Below are 15,265 nucleotides of genomic sequence, written 5' to 3'. Positions count from 1 at the left end.
AGACGCGACGAGGCCCCGCCCACAGATCGGGTTTCCGCCGTCGCGGTCACCGCCCACCCGGGCTCTTCCTCGCTGCTTCCGGTTCCGGGAGCTTCGCCGGGCTTTCATGGCGGCGGGGCTGGCGGGCGCTGCGGTCCCGGGCGTCGCAGGAGTTGAGGGGGCTGCTTAGCTGTCTGCAAAAGAGGCAGGCAGGAAGGTGAGGGACCGTGCATCCGTGGCGAGAGGAGACAGCGGAGCGGGCGGACGCAGGGGAAGCAAACCTGCACGTCCCTGCTGACCCCACCTTTGAGCACGGCTTGCGGTTGTCCTTGCTCCCCAGGCCTCTTCGGGGAACAGAATTGGGCTGGATACACACACATGAAGTCATGCGTTTGTCCTGATATCTCCCAATTCCAGCCCACCCCCCACCCTTTTTGCCCAATTTGCCTTTAGTGAAGAGGGCGGTAGTGGGCACCTACCTTTTTAGGCCCGTGGCTCACCACTTCCTTTCCAGCAGCACCCCGCTGCTCCACACTCTCCAGTGTATGCACCTGCTTGCACCCAGTCTCGGCTTCGAAATCCAGCAGCACCTCTCTGCTTCACACCTCACGCCTCTCCAGTGTATGTACCTATTTGCACCCAGAGTCTTGGCTTCGAAATCCAGCAGCACCTCGCTGCTTCACACCTCACGCCTCTCCAGTGTATGTACCTATTTGCACTCAGAGTCTCAGCTTCAAAATCCAGCAGCACCTCGCTACTCCACACCTCTCCAGTGTATGTACCTATTTGCACCCAGAGTCTCAGCTTCGAAATCCAGCAGCACCTCGCTACTCCACACCTCTCCAGTGTATGTACCTATTTGCACCCAGAGTCTCAGCTTCGAAATCCAGCAGCACCTCGCTACTCCACACCTCTCCAGTGTATGTACCTATTTGCACCCAGAGTCTCGGCTTCGAAATCCAGCAGCACCCCGCTGCTTCACGCCTCTCCAGTGTATGCACCTGTTTGCACCCAGAGTCTTGGCTTCAAAATCCGACGACCCCAGTTTCAAATACGGCCCTGCCACTCAAGCATTCTGTGATTTGGCCATACCCTCGCCTATGCATTGGAATGCTAACCTCTGCTTCCATGGCTGGTTGTGAGGATAAAATTCCGTGCATAAAGTATCCATTCAGTGGTAGCTGTTTATTATTAATTACTTCTAAATGTATCGTTCTTTCTACCTATAATGCCTCTACCTTTTTTTTTTAAATCCAATCAGGAGATGTCTGCACATCTGCACAAAGATGAAGACTTTGCTGATAACCCTCAAGATGCTCTTTGCTCTTTTTCTTCACTAATTAGTTTATCATGGATATATGCATAATATCGCGCTCATTACACTCAACAAGTATTGGATAAGTGATGTCAAAATTTACCTAGAAAAAAATGCCAGCATTTTTGACAGGTGACAACTACAATTGTGCCTTTCACATGGCTGTGTATGTACAGCGACTAGAATAAAACTTGGATCATGAATCCTTCAGTCCAGTATTATAATAGGCTGCCTCTCAGTTTTCACCTCTTTCTTTTATTAGACCAGTTTATTTGAATTTAGTCTTCTTCTTTTTTTTTTTTTTTTTTTTTAAAGATTATTTGTTTTAGAGAGAGAGTGCTTGAGCATGGCAGGGACAGCAGGAGAGGGAAAGAGAGAATCCGTAAGCAGAATCCCTGCTGAGCGTGGAGCCTGATGCAGGGGTCAATCCCAGGACCCTGAGATCATGACCTGAGTCAAAATCCAGTCTACCACTTAACTGACTGAGCCACTCAGGTGTGCCCCTCAAATATAATCTTATGTGGAACTTCAACATATAAAATAGATTAAAGCTGCCATAGTAGTTGAAAGTTTGAGAAATTAGGATGGATAGGAGGCCCCAGGGAAATATGCCTTTTCTGCATCTGCTTTATTTTTTTTTAAGATTTTATTTATTAATTCATGAGAGACACAGAGAGAGGCAGAGACATAGGCAGAAGGAGGAGAAGCAGGCTCCATGCAGGAGCCCAATGCAGGACTCGATCTTGGAACTCCAGGATCATACCCTGAGCCAAAGGCAGACGCTCAACCACTTGAGCCACCCAGGTGTCCCACTGGATCTGCTTTAGTAGTTGTTGAGGTACCACACCCCGCTGAGCAGTGCATTAGTTCACAAATTACACATCTTCCTTTTGTGGCTCCGGTGCCCAGCACTATACAATTTTCCTGGAAATATATTTATTTGATCTCAGCAAATTGAACTCAAGCATTTCTGTGTCCTTTTATTTTTCCTTTCTATGAAATTAAATTTCATATTTTTTAATTTTTAAGAAATTACATTTTTTGTTTCTGTTTTTAAAAAAGATTTTATTTATTTATTCATGAGAGACACAGAAAGAGAGAGGCAGAGACAGAGGCAGAGGGAAAAGCAGGCTCCTCGCAGGGAGTAGTGGGACTCAATCCCTGGATTGCGTGATCACGCCCTGAGCTGAAGGCAGATGCTCAACCACTGAGCCACCCAGGCATCCTACATTTTTCGTTTTTTTTCCAATTATAAAAACAGTACATGCAGATGATAGAAAATATCAACCAACATCTATTCACTACACTCATGGAAATGCAGCAAATCCTTGATTATGCAAATTCAGATGCAGTACTATTGGTGACTGGCTCCTGCCGTCTACCTGGTCATTTCACTTTCCTCAAAATAATGTGATCACACATTTTAGGCAATTATTTTGGGGTAGGAGGTAGGGAGACTTCGCTTCTATCCTTCTGTCATGATTTTATGTATATTATTTCACACAAAAATCTTGCTAGGTATATCTATCCCCATTTTACACATGAGAAACGAGGGCTTTAAAAAAATTAAGTCTAGTAACATCAAAGGATATGAGGTCTACATAACAGAAATCAATACATTATTATATGTCATTAGTGAACAATCTGAAAATGAAAGAATATCAGAAAAATCCAAATTTAATATAAAACCTATGTACTGAAAACTATGAAACATTGCTGAGAAAAAGAAAAGATCTAGATAAGTAAACATACCATGTTCATGGATTAAACACATTGTTAAGATGACAGTTCTCTTCAAACTGATCTATAAATTCAAATGTAATTTCTATCAAAACCCCAGCAGGCTTTTTTCTTTTTTAGAAATTGACAAGTTTGATCCTAAAAGCTATATGGAAATGCAAAAGGACCAGAATAGCCAAAACAATTTAGAAAAAGAAAAGCTAAAGTGGCATACTTTGACTGATTTCAAAACTTATTATAAAGCTACAGTAATGAAGACTGTGATATTGTCACAAGGAGAGATCAATAGTACAGAATAGAAAGCCCAGAAATAAACTTATATTTATGGTCAATTAATTTTCAACAAATCTGCTAAAACAATTCAATGAGGGAAAGGGTAACCTTTTTTTCAAAAAAAATAGTGATTGAATAATTGGATATTCTTGTATGTGGAGAGAAAAAAGAACTTTGATCCTTACCTCACGCTATACGCAAATATTTATTCAAATGGATCATAAATTTAAATTTAGAGCTGGGGAGTCTGACTGGCTTAGTTGGAAGAACGTGTGAATTTTGATCTCAGGATTGTGAGTTTGAGCCCCACATTGGGTATACAGATTAAAGATTTAAAGAAATCTTTAAAAAATTGAAAAATAGGGCAGCCCGGGTGGCACAGCAGTTTAGTGCCGCCTGCAGCCCAGGGTGTAATCCTGGAGACCCGGGATCGAGTCCCATGTCAGGCTCCCTGCATGGAGCCTGCTTCTCCCTCTGCCTGTGTCCCTGCCTCTCTCTCTCTGTCTCTCATGAATAAATAAATAAAATCTTAAAAAAAATGAAAAATAAAAATTAATTAGAAGAACTAAAACTCTATAAGTTATGGAAAAAAAGATGAGAAAAATCTTTTGATGTTAAGCAAAGATTGCTTAGATGTAACACCAAACTCATGATTCATAAAAGAAAAAAAATGATAAGTTGGACTTAACAGAAATTTTAAACTTTTAACTCATGTATATATAAAACAAAAAGACAAGCCACAGACTAAAAGATTTTTGTAAATTATATATCCAACAAAGAACTTGTATCCAGAATAAATTAAGAGCACATAACAACAACAAATTAGACAAATTACCTAATTTTAAAGTGGGTGAAAGATTTGAATAGACATTTCACCCAAGATGTTTTATAATAATAATAAGCACATGGAAAGATACTAATCATTAGGGAAATACAAATTAAAACCATAATGACAGTGGTGGCCTGCAGGCAGGAAAGCTACCAGTAGACTGGGACTTGTGCCTCTCCACCAGGCTGGCGATGTAGGGCTCCACCAGGCACTCAAGCTGGGACTACCGGGCAGGCCGCCCTCAAGGCTGGTGGGAGCTGCCAGGCAAGAGCCTTTCACTCCTGCAGTTTTGGCATCTTCCTTCAGGGGCAGCTCCGCAGTGGCCTTCAGCATGTTGATGCTCAAACCCAAGAACCAAAGCATGAAAGATGTCCCTGGAGGATATGGTTTTAGACACTTCCAAACAAGTCATAGGAATGTTGTTCACCCACTCTGCAAATGTGTACCCAGCAGATCTTATTGAAGAGGACACTTGTTCATTTCGACTTCGTCTTGGGACACAATTGTTGGCAAGTTGCTCATCTATGTAGGGGTGTAGACCCTAAGTGATTTGGTCAAGTCAGTGGGAGCCCCTGCATTTGGACAAATGGGGAGACCCTCTGCAGTGTGGAGCCTAGGTCCGGCAGTGTGCTCTTTACATCTTTTTTTTTTTTTTTTTTTTTTTTTTTTTGCTCTTTACATCTTGAATGTGATTTTTGAAAAGTCTGTTGGCTTCATCACCCTCCTCATACTTCAGTGGAAAAAGGTGGCTCTATTGAGTCCTGCTGAAAACCCAGATCTAAAACTGGCCATTGTCATGCTGGTCACTCTCTTCTTTGTCAATGCTTTAGTGTTTTGGATAGTGGATTTCACTCCTAAATTCTTCAACATGCCCATTTGAAGAATACATGCAATCTTTTACAAAACCATGGTGTCATTATATCTAGGAAAAATTAGCAATAATTCCATATCATCTAACATTCAGTCCATATTCATATTTCCCCAGTTGTCCCTACCACATTTATAGCTATTTTTCTTCCTAAACCAAGATCCAATCAGGGTTCATATATTGTGTTTGTTATCTCTCTCTCTCTTTTAAATATCTATTTATTTATTAGAGAGCACAGGGCAGCCTGGGTGGCTCAGCGGTTTAGCGCTTCCTTCAGCCCAGGGTGTAATCCTGGAGTCCTGGGATCGAGTCCCACATTGGGCTTCCTACATGAAGCCTGCTTCTCCCTCTGCCTGTGTCTCTGCCTCTCTCTCTCTCTCCTCTCCGTGTTTCTCATGAATAAATAAAATCTTTAAAAAAAATTAGAGAGCGCATGCACTTGTACATGCAACTGGGGATGGGGCACAAAAGGAGAGACTCCCCACTAAGCATGGAGCTTCAGGTGGGCTCCCATGAGATCATGACCTAAGCTGAAACCAAGAGTTGATGCTCAACTGACTGAGACACCCCAACACCCCTTGCTACATCTCTTTGATCTCTTAATCTAGAGTAAGTCTAGAAAAGTCTTCCCACTTTTTTTTCATGATGTTAACTCTTTGAAGAGTCCAGGTCATTTGGCTATAGAAATGTTCCATGTTCTGGATTTGTATGATTGCTTTCTTTTTTTTTTTTAATATTTTATTTACTTATTCATGAGAGACACACAGAGAGAGAGGTAGAGACACAAGCAGAGAGAGGCAGGCTCCATGAAGAGAGCCTGATGTGGGACTCAGTCTCAGAACTCTGGGATTACATCCTGGGCCGAAGGCAGGCACCCAACTGCTGAGCCACCCAGGTGTCCCATTTGATTGCTTTCTTGTGGTTGGTTAAATACATCACGTTGTTATGGCATTTGATGATACTATAGACAGGTTGTGTTACATGGATATTCTTTGCTTTTGATAATACAAAATTAGCATTGTATTGATATCAGAACCAAGCAAAAGTCTTGCAATACTATAAGTAGTCCTATTGTCTTGAATTAGATCTAGCCTAGAAAGAGTACAATTGTTATACACGGATACACACACATACACAAATGTAGGGATCTGTGATTTATGATTCCATATCTCTCTTGGGGAAGGGAATAAATATTATGAAAGTTAATAAACTAAATGCTTTACTATCTGATTTCCTGACTTCATTCATTCATTCATTCATTTATTTTAGAGGGAGAGCAGGAGCAGGGAGAGGGGCAGACAGAGAGGGAGAGAGAGAATCTCAAGCAGACTCTGTGTTGAGTGTGAAGCCCTAAGCGGGGCTTGATCTCACAACCCAGAAATCATGATCTGAGCCAAAATCAAGAGTCGGATGCTCAACTGACTGAGCTACCCAGGCGTCCCAGTAAAAGTATTTCATAGGCAATTATATGTACTTCCTATTGCATCACATTTGAAGAAACACAATGTGTGGATGTCCCACAGTTAGTGATGTTAAGATTATTCAGTGGATTTTGGTTTTATCAAATGATACATTACAGAGTTCCCCATGAGTTTGTCACTAAATTGTTAAAACAGTCTTCAATGATTGTTGCCTCAGTGGATCAGAAAACAATAAAGTACAGTTTGCCTGACCCATCATTTCTCATTTCCAAAGCTAATAGGTTTTGACCTTAATTAGCCACTACAGTTGCTTTCCAATAGAAGAATTATAGTTTTAAAACTAGATTAATTAAATTGTTTTTAAAATCAAAAAACAAATCTCATAGGCACTTAGTGTGTATAAGCTATAGTTTTAGTTGGCATTTTAGTTGTGATATTCCTCATTCAAAAGGTTCATATTCCCTCCCCTCATTTCACCATTTAGAAAAATTAACTTAATAGGTCAAAAATATAAATTTAAGAGGTAAAATTATGAAACTCTTAAATATATATAGGGGGTAGGGATGTCTAGGTGATGCAGTTGGTTAACCATCCAACTGTTGGTTTTGGCTCAGGTCATGCTCCCATGGTCATGAGATCGAGCCCTGCATTGGCTCTGTGTCTAGTGAAAAGTTGGCTTGAGATCTCTCCCTCTGTTCCTCCCACTTCTGCTCACTGTCTCTCACACAAATAAATCTTAAAAAAAAAAAAATAGGGAGTAAATCTTCATAACCTTGAATTAGGCAATGGTTTCTTAGATGTGATAACAAAAGCACAGAAGAAGAAATAGATAAATTGAATTTAATAAAAATTAAAAACATTTGTGCTACAAAAGATACCATCGAGTGAGTGAAAAGACAACTCACAGAATGGGAGAAAATACCTGCAAATGATATATCTGATAAGAAATGTGTATCTAGCATATATAAAGAAACTTTAAAATTCAATAATGAAAAAAGAACTAAACCAATCTGAAAATAGGAAGATGTTTTAAATAGACATTTATCGACTGTGAACTGGTGCAGCCACTCTGGAAAACTGTGTGGAGGTTCCTCAAACAGTTAAAAATAGACCTGCCCTACGACCCAGCAATTGCACTGTTGGGGATTTACCCCAAAGATACAAATGCAATGAAACGCCGGGACACCTGCACCCCGATGTTTCTAGCAGCAATGGCCACGATAGCCAAACTGTGGAAGGAGCCTCGGTGTCCAACGAAAGATGAATGGATCAAGAAGATGTGGTTTATGTATACAATGGAATATTACTCAGCTATTAGAAATGACAAATACCCACCATTTGCTTCAACGTGGATGGAACTGGAGGGTATTATGCTGAGTGAAGTAAGTCAGTCGGAGAAGGACAAACATTATATGTTCTCATTCATTTGGGGAATATAAATAATAGTGAAAGGGAAAATAAGGGAAGGGAGAAGAAATGTGTGGGAAATATCAGAAAGGGAGACAGAACGTAAAGACTGCTAACTCTGGGAAACGAACTAGGGGTGGTAGAAGGGGAGGAGGGCGGGGGGTGGGAGTGAATGGGTGACGGGCACTGGGTGTTATTCTGTATGTTAGTAAATTGAACACCAATAAAAATAAATAAAAAAAAAAAAAAAAATAAATAGACATTTATCCAAAGAAGATGTACAAAATGGCCAATAAGCTCATGAAGAGAAGCTTAGCATGATTAGCATCAAACAAACCACCAGGTAAATAGAAATCAAAACCACAATGAAAAAAAAAAAAAAACCACAATGAAGTTTCACTTCACACTCACTAGGATGGTTATAATCAAAATGACAGATAATAACAAGTGTTGACAAAGATGTGGAGAAATTGGAATCCTTATCTATTGGTGGTGGGAATATAAAAGGTGTGGGTGGGAATGTAAAATGGTACTGCTTTACAAAGCAGTCTGGAAGTTCCTCAAAAGGATAAACACAGTTAACATATGACCCAGCAATTCCACTCCTGGGTATATACCAGATAAATGAAATATGCACATACAAAAACTTGTACATAAATGTTCATAGCAGCATTAGTCATGATAGCCAAAAAATGGACACAGCCCAAATGTCCATCAACCAATGAGTGGATAAACAAAATGTAGTACGTCCATATAACGTAACATAACAGAATGTTGTTTAGTCATAAAGAGGAGTGTAGTATTGCCACGTGTTATTACATGGATGAACCTTGAAAACATTATGCTAAGTGAAAGAAGCCAGTTACAATTCCATCTATAATTTGTTATTTTATTTATAAAAGTATCCAAAATGGCAGATTTGTAGAAACGGAAAGTAGATTATGGTTGTCCATGACTAGGTTGGTGGGTTGTGGGGGAGGGACAAAGAAATGAGGAATGACTGCTTCTTTTTGGGATAACAAAATGTTCTCTTTTTAAAAAATTTTATTTATTTTTAATTTTAATTTTTTTTTACAAAATGTTCTTTTTTTAAAGATTTTATTTATTTATTCATGAGAGACACACACACACACAGAGGCAGAGACACAGGCAGAGGGAGAAGCAGGCTCCATGCAGGAAGCCCGATGTGGGACTTGACCCCGGGACTCCAGGACTACGCCCTGGGCCGAAGGCAGAAGCCCAATCGCTGAACCATCCAGGGATCCCCCTACAAAATGTTCTTAAATTACTTGTGGTAATGGTTGCACAACCCTATTGCAGTATTTACTTACTTTTTATAGTTTATTGAGACATAATTGACATATAGAGTCGTATATATTTTACATAAGTGAATTGTATGGTATGTGTATTATAACTCAATAAAGCCCCCCCTTTTTTTAATCTTTCAGGATAAAAGCTAAAGCCGTTCACTTTACAGGTGAAGAGAACTGCAAGTACAAAGACTCCCTGAAGCCAAAAAAGGGAATGAACAAATGAACAAAAGAGAGAAAGAAATGAGGTTGGTAAGTTGATCAACATATATTTGTAAGCTGGATAGCAGATGGAGGAATGGCAGTTATTAAACATACCTTAGAGGGATCCCTGGGTGGCTCAGCACCCTGCCTTCGGCTCAGGGCATGATCCTGGAGTTCTGGGATCGAGTCCCACGTCGGGCTCCCTGCATGGAGCCTGCTTCTCTCTCTGCTTATGTCTCTGCCTCTCTCTTTCTGTGTCTCTCATAAATAAATAAAATATTTAAAATTATAAACAAACAAATAAACAAACATACCTTAGAAAGCTTAAAACTTAATGCCTGAGGTTAGGATGGGGAAAAGAAGCTTCTTGAGGCAGAAATCAAAAAGGGAATTGATTAAAAATGGTTTAAAAATTAGTTGGATTCCTAAATATCCTCCTTCGGCCCTTGCAGCCTGCTCCCCATTCCATCCCTTCTGTCATGGATGGAGTGGCTTTTCTCTAGAGTGAGGTAAAGCCCAAAGGGACTCTGTTGTCAGGCACGGGCACAGTTGGGGACTACAGGGAGATTAATGGGAAATTTACATCCAAAACAGTGAGACACCCATCCTCCTTCCTACTGAACTGCTAATAAACTGGTTATCAGTTTTCCTATAGATACTGACAGCTGGGGTTCCCCTAACAAAAATAGACAAAGCTTGGTAGATCTTACTACAATAAAATCCATCAGGCACCAAGACTCAGTGCCCAACACACGGCTTCCCATCAGTTTTTCAATCTTTCTCTCCTAAATATCATTGGACAGCCTAAGATCATCAACACTTGAGGACAATCTCTAACACCTAAGACAAAAACCAAAACAGTGGCAATGTAGGAAGCAGAAGAGAACTTTTAAAAATCATTATAATTAATATCTTTGTATCTTCAAAGGGATAAGAAAATTTTAAATATGACAGGAGAAAAAATTCAACAGAAATGTTGGAACATACAGGTTGAGACACTTTCCGGAAAGTAGAGTGGAAAGATAATAAAATGGAAAAATATTAAATTAGAGGACCAGGCCAGGACTTTTTTTTTTTTTTTTTTGAGATTTTGTTTATTTGAGGGAGGGAGAGAGAGAGAAAGAGAGATCGTGAGTGTGTGTGAGTATGCACATGTGTATGCTTGAGTGCGGGGAGGGACAGAGGGAGAGGGAGAAGCAGACTCCCTGCTGAGCATGGAGCCCAATGTGTGGCTCCATCCCAGGACCCTGAGATCATGACCGGAGCCGAAGTTAGATGCTTAATGAACTGAGCCACCCAGGCACCCCAGGCCAGGATATTTAATATCAAAATAATAGAATTTACAGAGAGAATAGAAAGCAAAAGGAAAGAATTTGGGAAATAATACAAGATTATTTCCAAGAACGGAGAAACAATTTTGTAGACAATACTCCATTTCTTAGAAAGTTACTAAAGGATGTATCCCTGGAAAATGGAGCAGTTATTCAAGAAATATGAAATCACGAGAAGTAGAAGACCAGGGATTCAGTACAACAGAAGGAAATAAGAATTCCATGACTGATGATACAACAAAAATCCCAAGGAATCTGCTGTGCATCACTCTAGAGTCTGAATCAGAACAGAGTACTTCAGGAGGGAAATCAATCTCTAGCCCAGCCCCCATATACACATACATACTAGATTATCCGATATATTTTAAAACTTTGACGGATGCTTGGGTGGCTTAGTCAGCTAAGTATGTGCCTTAGGCTCAGGTCACAATCCCAGGGACTTGGGATCCGGCCCTGTGTAGGGCTCCCTGCTCATCAAGGAGTTTGCTTCTCCCTCTCCCCTTCCTTCTGTCCCTCCCTCCCACTTGTGCACTCACTCTCTCTCTCTCTCATTCATAAACAAACAAACAAACAAGCAAATAAAGAAATAAATGGCTTTGTGAGCTGTATGTAGGTACTTCTAGTGGAGAGTTTGGTGAAAAACTAGTGATTACTTCTTAAAGAGAGGAAAAATAAGACAATGATTAAATCCAGGGAAAAAATTTAAATTGTAATACAAAAGAAATGTTATTATGTATACTACATGGCTCAGTATGAGTGTAAATACTAAATAATGGTCTAATCAAATATTATGATATTTGGATGCTAGGAGGATGAGGGGAAGAGAAGTGTGTGTGTGTTGGAGAGGAGTTAAGTATCAGAACAAGGAATTAAGTATCAGAAGAAACAACTAAGTTGAAGGTAGTTGTCTTGGCAAAGTGGAAGTTGAGAGTAGAGAGGATAAGGCCAATACTCCATGTTCAACACTATAAGCTTTGTAAAACCATTTGACTTTTTTTTTTTTTTTTGATTTATTTATTTCAGAGAGAGAGAGTGTGTGCACTCAAGCTGGGGGAAGGGCAGAGAAAGAGGGAGAGAGAGAATCTCAGGCAGACTCCTCTGGGCTCAGAGCCCATCAAGAGGCTCCATCTATTAACGCTGAGGTCATGACCTGAGCTGAGATTAAGTGTCAGCCACTTTAACTGAGCCACCCAGGCATCCCTTGACTTTTTCCCTAAACTTTTCAAGGCTATTTAATCATGTTACTTACAATGTACACATTCCTGAGAATCCCCCCATCGTAGCAACATGGTTTATTTCCAAAATTTTCTACATTCAACTTACAAGGTGTTTCTTCCCAAGAAACTGCACTTTTCTGTCAAATGCGCTTGATCAAATAGGAGAATCAGGTTCATAAAATGGATTCATTGTAAACTTTATGTATAAATCATAGACATCAGTAAAGAACTTCTTTATTTCATCTTCTTGCCTTATGTCATGAAGCATAATAAAACTCATATGACTTGCAATAACAAATGCTGAAACAAACCACTCATTGAATTTTTCCACAGTTTTCAAGTACATGTGGTTGGACAGCCGCATGTTCTCATCTATGAGGTTGAGAGCAGTGTGTGCTATGCATTTGGTTCAGAAGACGATGATCATCTTTGGATTCTGCTTTTCCAACTGGCAAAAACTCCATTTCAAAAACTGGATTATTATGGTTGCCAGATGGTGGGAGTCAGTTCCCACCACAGACCTGTGTGGGCAACCTCTGTTGGAACTCCCTGAAAAACATTTGACTTTCTAACCTGTGTGTGTGTGTGTGTGTGTGTGTGTGTGTGTGTGTGTGTGTGGAGTGTAGGTGGAATACCCAGTGCTAAATAAACAATGGCTGATTTCTTACTTAAAAAAAAAGATTTTATTTATTTGTTCATGAGAGACACAGAGAGAGGCAGAGACACAGGCAGAGGGAGAAGCAGGCTCCCTGCAGGGAGCCCAGTGTGGGACTCGATCCCAAGACCCCAGGATCACATCCTGAGCCAAAGGCAGATGCTCAACCACTGAGCCACACAAGTGTCCCTGATTTTTAACTTTTTTGGTCTCTTTTTATCAAGGCTTTATTACCGTATGCAACATAAATTGCAAGATCCTAGTGTATCTTGTTTAAATTAAATTTTAACCCTGGATTTGGTAGCTTCCTTAGGCTTCTACATACAATATGGCAATATGGACAACACCCTAACATAATCTCGTTAGCAGCACGTTTACAAACTTTTACAACTTGATTATATATGTTGTTACCTCAACTCAGCTACTTACTGTTGATTCTTACAGGCTTCTACTTCCAAGTTTAGTTTTCCGTCCTTGAGGTTTGCTGACAGGTACACAAGAACTCTTCTATTACATAAATTTTATTACAAGTTGCATCAAAGATATATACTATAATAAAAATGAATATTGCATAAATAACATATAAAAGTAAACACCTATTGGGCGCACAGGGCCTGGCCCACACCGCGCCATGGCTTCCTACTGCACAGAGGAGCACAGCCAGCCCCGCTCCCCCAGTTACCACCTCTTCTTCAAGAATGTAGCTGGTCACTACATTTCCCCCTTTCATGATATTCCTCTGAAGGTGGACTCAACAGTGGAAAATGGCATTCCTACAAAGAGAGCAAGAAATGATGAGTATGAGAATTTGTTTAATATGGTTGTAGAAGTACCTCGGTGGACAAATGCTAAAATGGAGATTGCCACAAAGGAGCCTTTGAATCCCATTAAACAAGATAGAAAGGATGGCAAGCTACAGTACGTGGCGAGTATCTTCCCTCACAAGGGTTATATTTGGAATTACGGTGCCCTCCCACAGACTTGGGAAGATCCCCATCGAAAAGATAAGAGTACAGACTGCTGTGGAGATAATGATCCTATGTGATGTTTGCGAAATAGGCTCAAAGGTTCCTTCTTGTGGAGAGGTTATTCCTGTGAAGATCCTTGGAATTTTGGCTCTTATTGATCAGGGTGAAACAGATTGGAAAATAATTGCTATCAATGTGAATGATCCTGAAGCCTCAAAGTTTCATGATATTGATGATGTTAAGAAGTACAAACCAGGTTACTTGGAAGCTACGCTTAACTGGTTTAGATTTTATAAGTTGCCAGAAGGAAAACCAGAAAACCAGTTTGCTTTTAATGCAGAATTCAAAAACAAGGCTTTTGCTCTTGATGTTATTAAATCTACTCATGAATGCTGGAAAGCATTGCTTATGAAGAAGTGTGATGGAGGAGCTATAAAGTGCACAAATGTGCATATATCTGACAGCCCTTTCCATTGCACTCAAGAGGAAGCAAGATCAATAGTTGAACTGGTGTCATCTTCACCGAATCAAGAAAATAATACAGAAGATCAAATGTGGCACTTCCTTGGCAAGTGACGGAACATTTGAAGTTTGGCTATCAAGACTCCAATCTCCAAGGACTCCACGACTCCCTTTCCTCCACCTGCTAGCACAGGCAGATCTATGAGGATTTCCTGATTTCCTGTTGAAACTTCATTGTTTTTCCAGCCTTTTTTGAGATACACAATATGTAAATAAAGACTGATATTTAAGAAAATAATAAAAGTAAACATATATCCAATATAATATGTATAATAAAGCTTGTGTCTGTGGGGCATATTAAAAAATGATATTTAATTTTAGTGAAGATTATTAGAAGTTTTTTAGCGAAAGATAGTATAGATATCCTGCATTATTGAAACAATGCAAAGTCTATTATTAATCCAGATAGTTTAAAAAAGAACACAGATTTTAAAATATACATACAATAGTATATATTTTCTATGCTCTCACTTAGATATGTAAATATATGTTAAAAGATAAACTGATAACCTCTTAGGACAGTACAAAATTTGAAAGGGATCTAAAAGGACTTACCTTAACTAAAATATTCCAGTTTTTTTTTAAAACACAGGGGATGTTTTCATATATTTCCCATGTAATTAAAAAATTAATGTTTAAAAATATATATAATTTAAAATAAATTTTATTAAGGTGTAATACACATGAAAAAGGTGCACAAATGACACTTTTAACACTCAAGACATTTTCACTAAGTGAACACAGCTATGTAACCACATTGAGTTCAAGAAGCACAATATTAGGGATGCCTGGGTGACACAATCAGTTAAGCATCTGCCTTCAGCTCAGGCCATGATCCCAGGGGTCCTGGGATGGAGCCCCACATCAGGTTCCCTCCTTCAGGGGGAGACTTCTTCTCCCTCTCCCTCGGTCTACAATGCCCCCTGCTTGTGTGCTCTCTCTCTGTTTAAAAAAAAAAAAAAGTATGATATTACAAGCACCCTAGAGATGCCCCTACACCTCCTCTCCATCCCTGGCCTACTTCTCCACATCAAAGGAAAAAATATTACCCAGTTTCTGACAACAAAGATGAATGTTGCCAATTTTTTACTTCAAATAAATGGAATCATTATGATATATATTCTTTTTTAAAAAAAGATTTTATATATTTATTCACAAGAAACACAGTGGGAGAGGCAGAGACACAGGCAGAGGGAGAAGCAGTCTCCCTGTAGGGAGCTGGATGT

At 39.7% G+C, this 15,265-nt stretch overlaps 1 protein-coding gene and 1 pseudogene across 1 annotated transcript; one reads left to right on the top strand and one right to left on the bottom strand.

Moving 5' to 3' along the window:
• Nucleotides 1–11,991: 11,991 nt before the first annotated feature.
• On the bottom strand, nucleotides 11,992–12,394 carry LOC140642219 (trafficking protein particle complex subunit 2-like; annotated as a pseudogene).
• Nucleotides 12,395–13,165: 771 nt separating this feature from the next.
• Nucleotides 13,166–14,186, top strand: LOC140600375 (inorganic pyrophosphatase 2, mitochondrial-like). Its single transcript, XM_072768628.1, is given in 2 exon segments — nucleotides 13,166–13,591; nucleotides 13,593–14,186. Coding segments are annotated over 2 exon segments (912 nt in total). The 5' UTR covers nucleotides 13,166–13,180; the 3' UTR covers nucleotides 14,094–14,186.
• Nucleotides 14,187–15,265: the final 1,079 nt, after the last annotated feature.

This window comes from Canis lupus, chromosome 11 (assembly GCF_048164855.1).
Source record: "Canis lupus baileyi chromosome 11, mCanLup2.hap1, whole genome shotgun sequence".
Lineage (NCBI taxonomy): Eukaryota > Metazoa > Chordata > Mammalia > Carnivora > Canidae > Canis > Canis lupus.
Note: the sequence above shows the minus strand (reverse complement) of the source record. Positions and strands in the feature narration are given on the sequence as shown.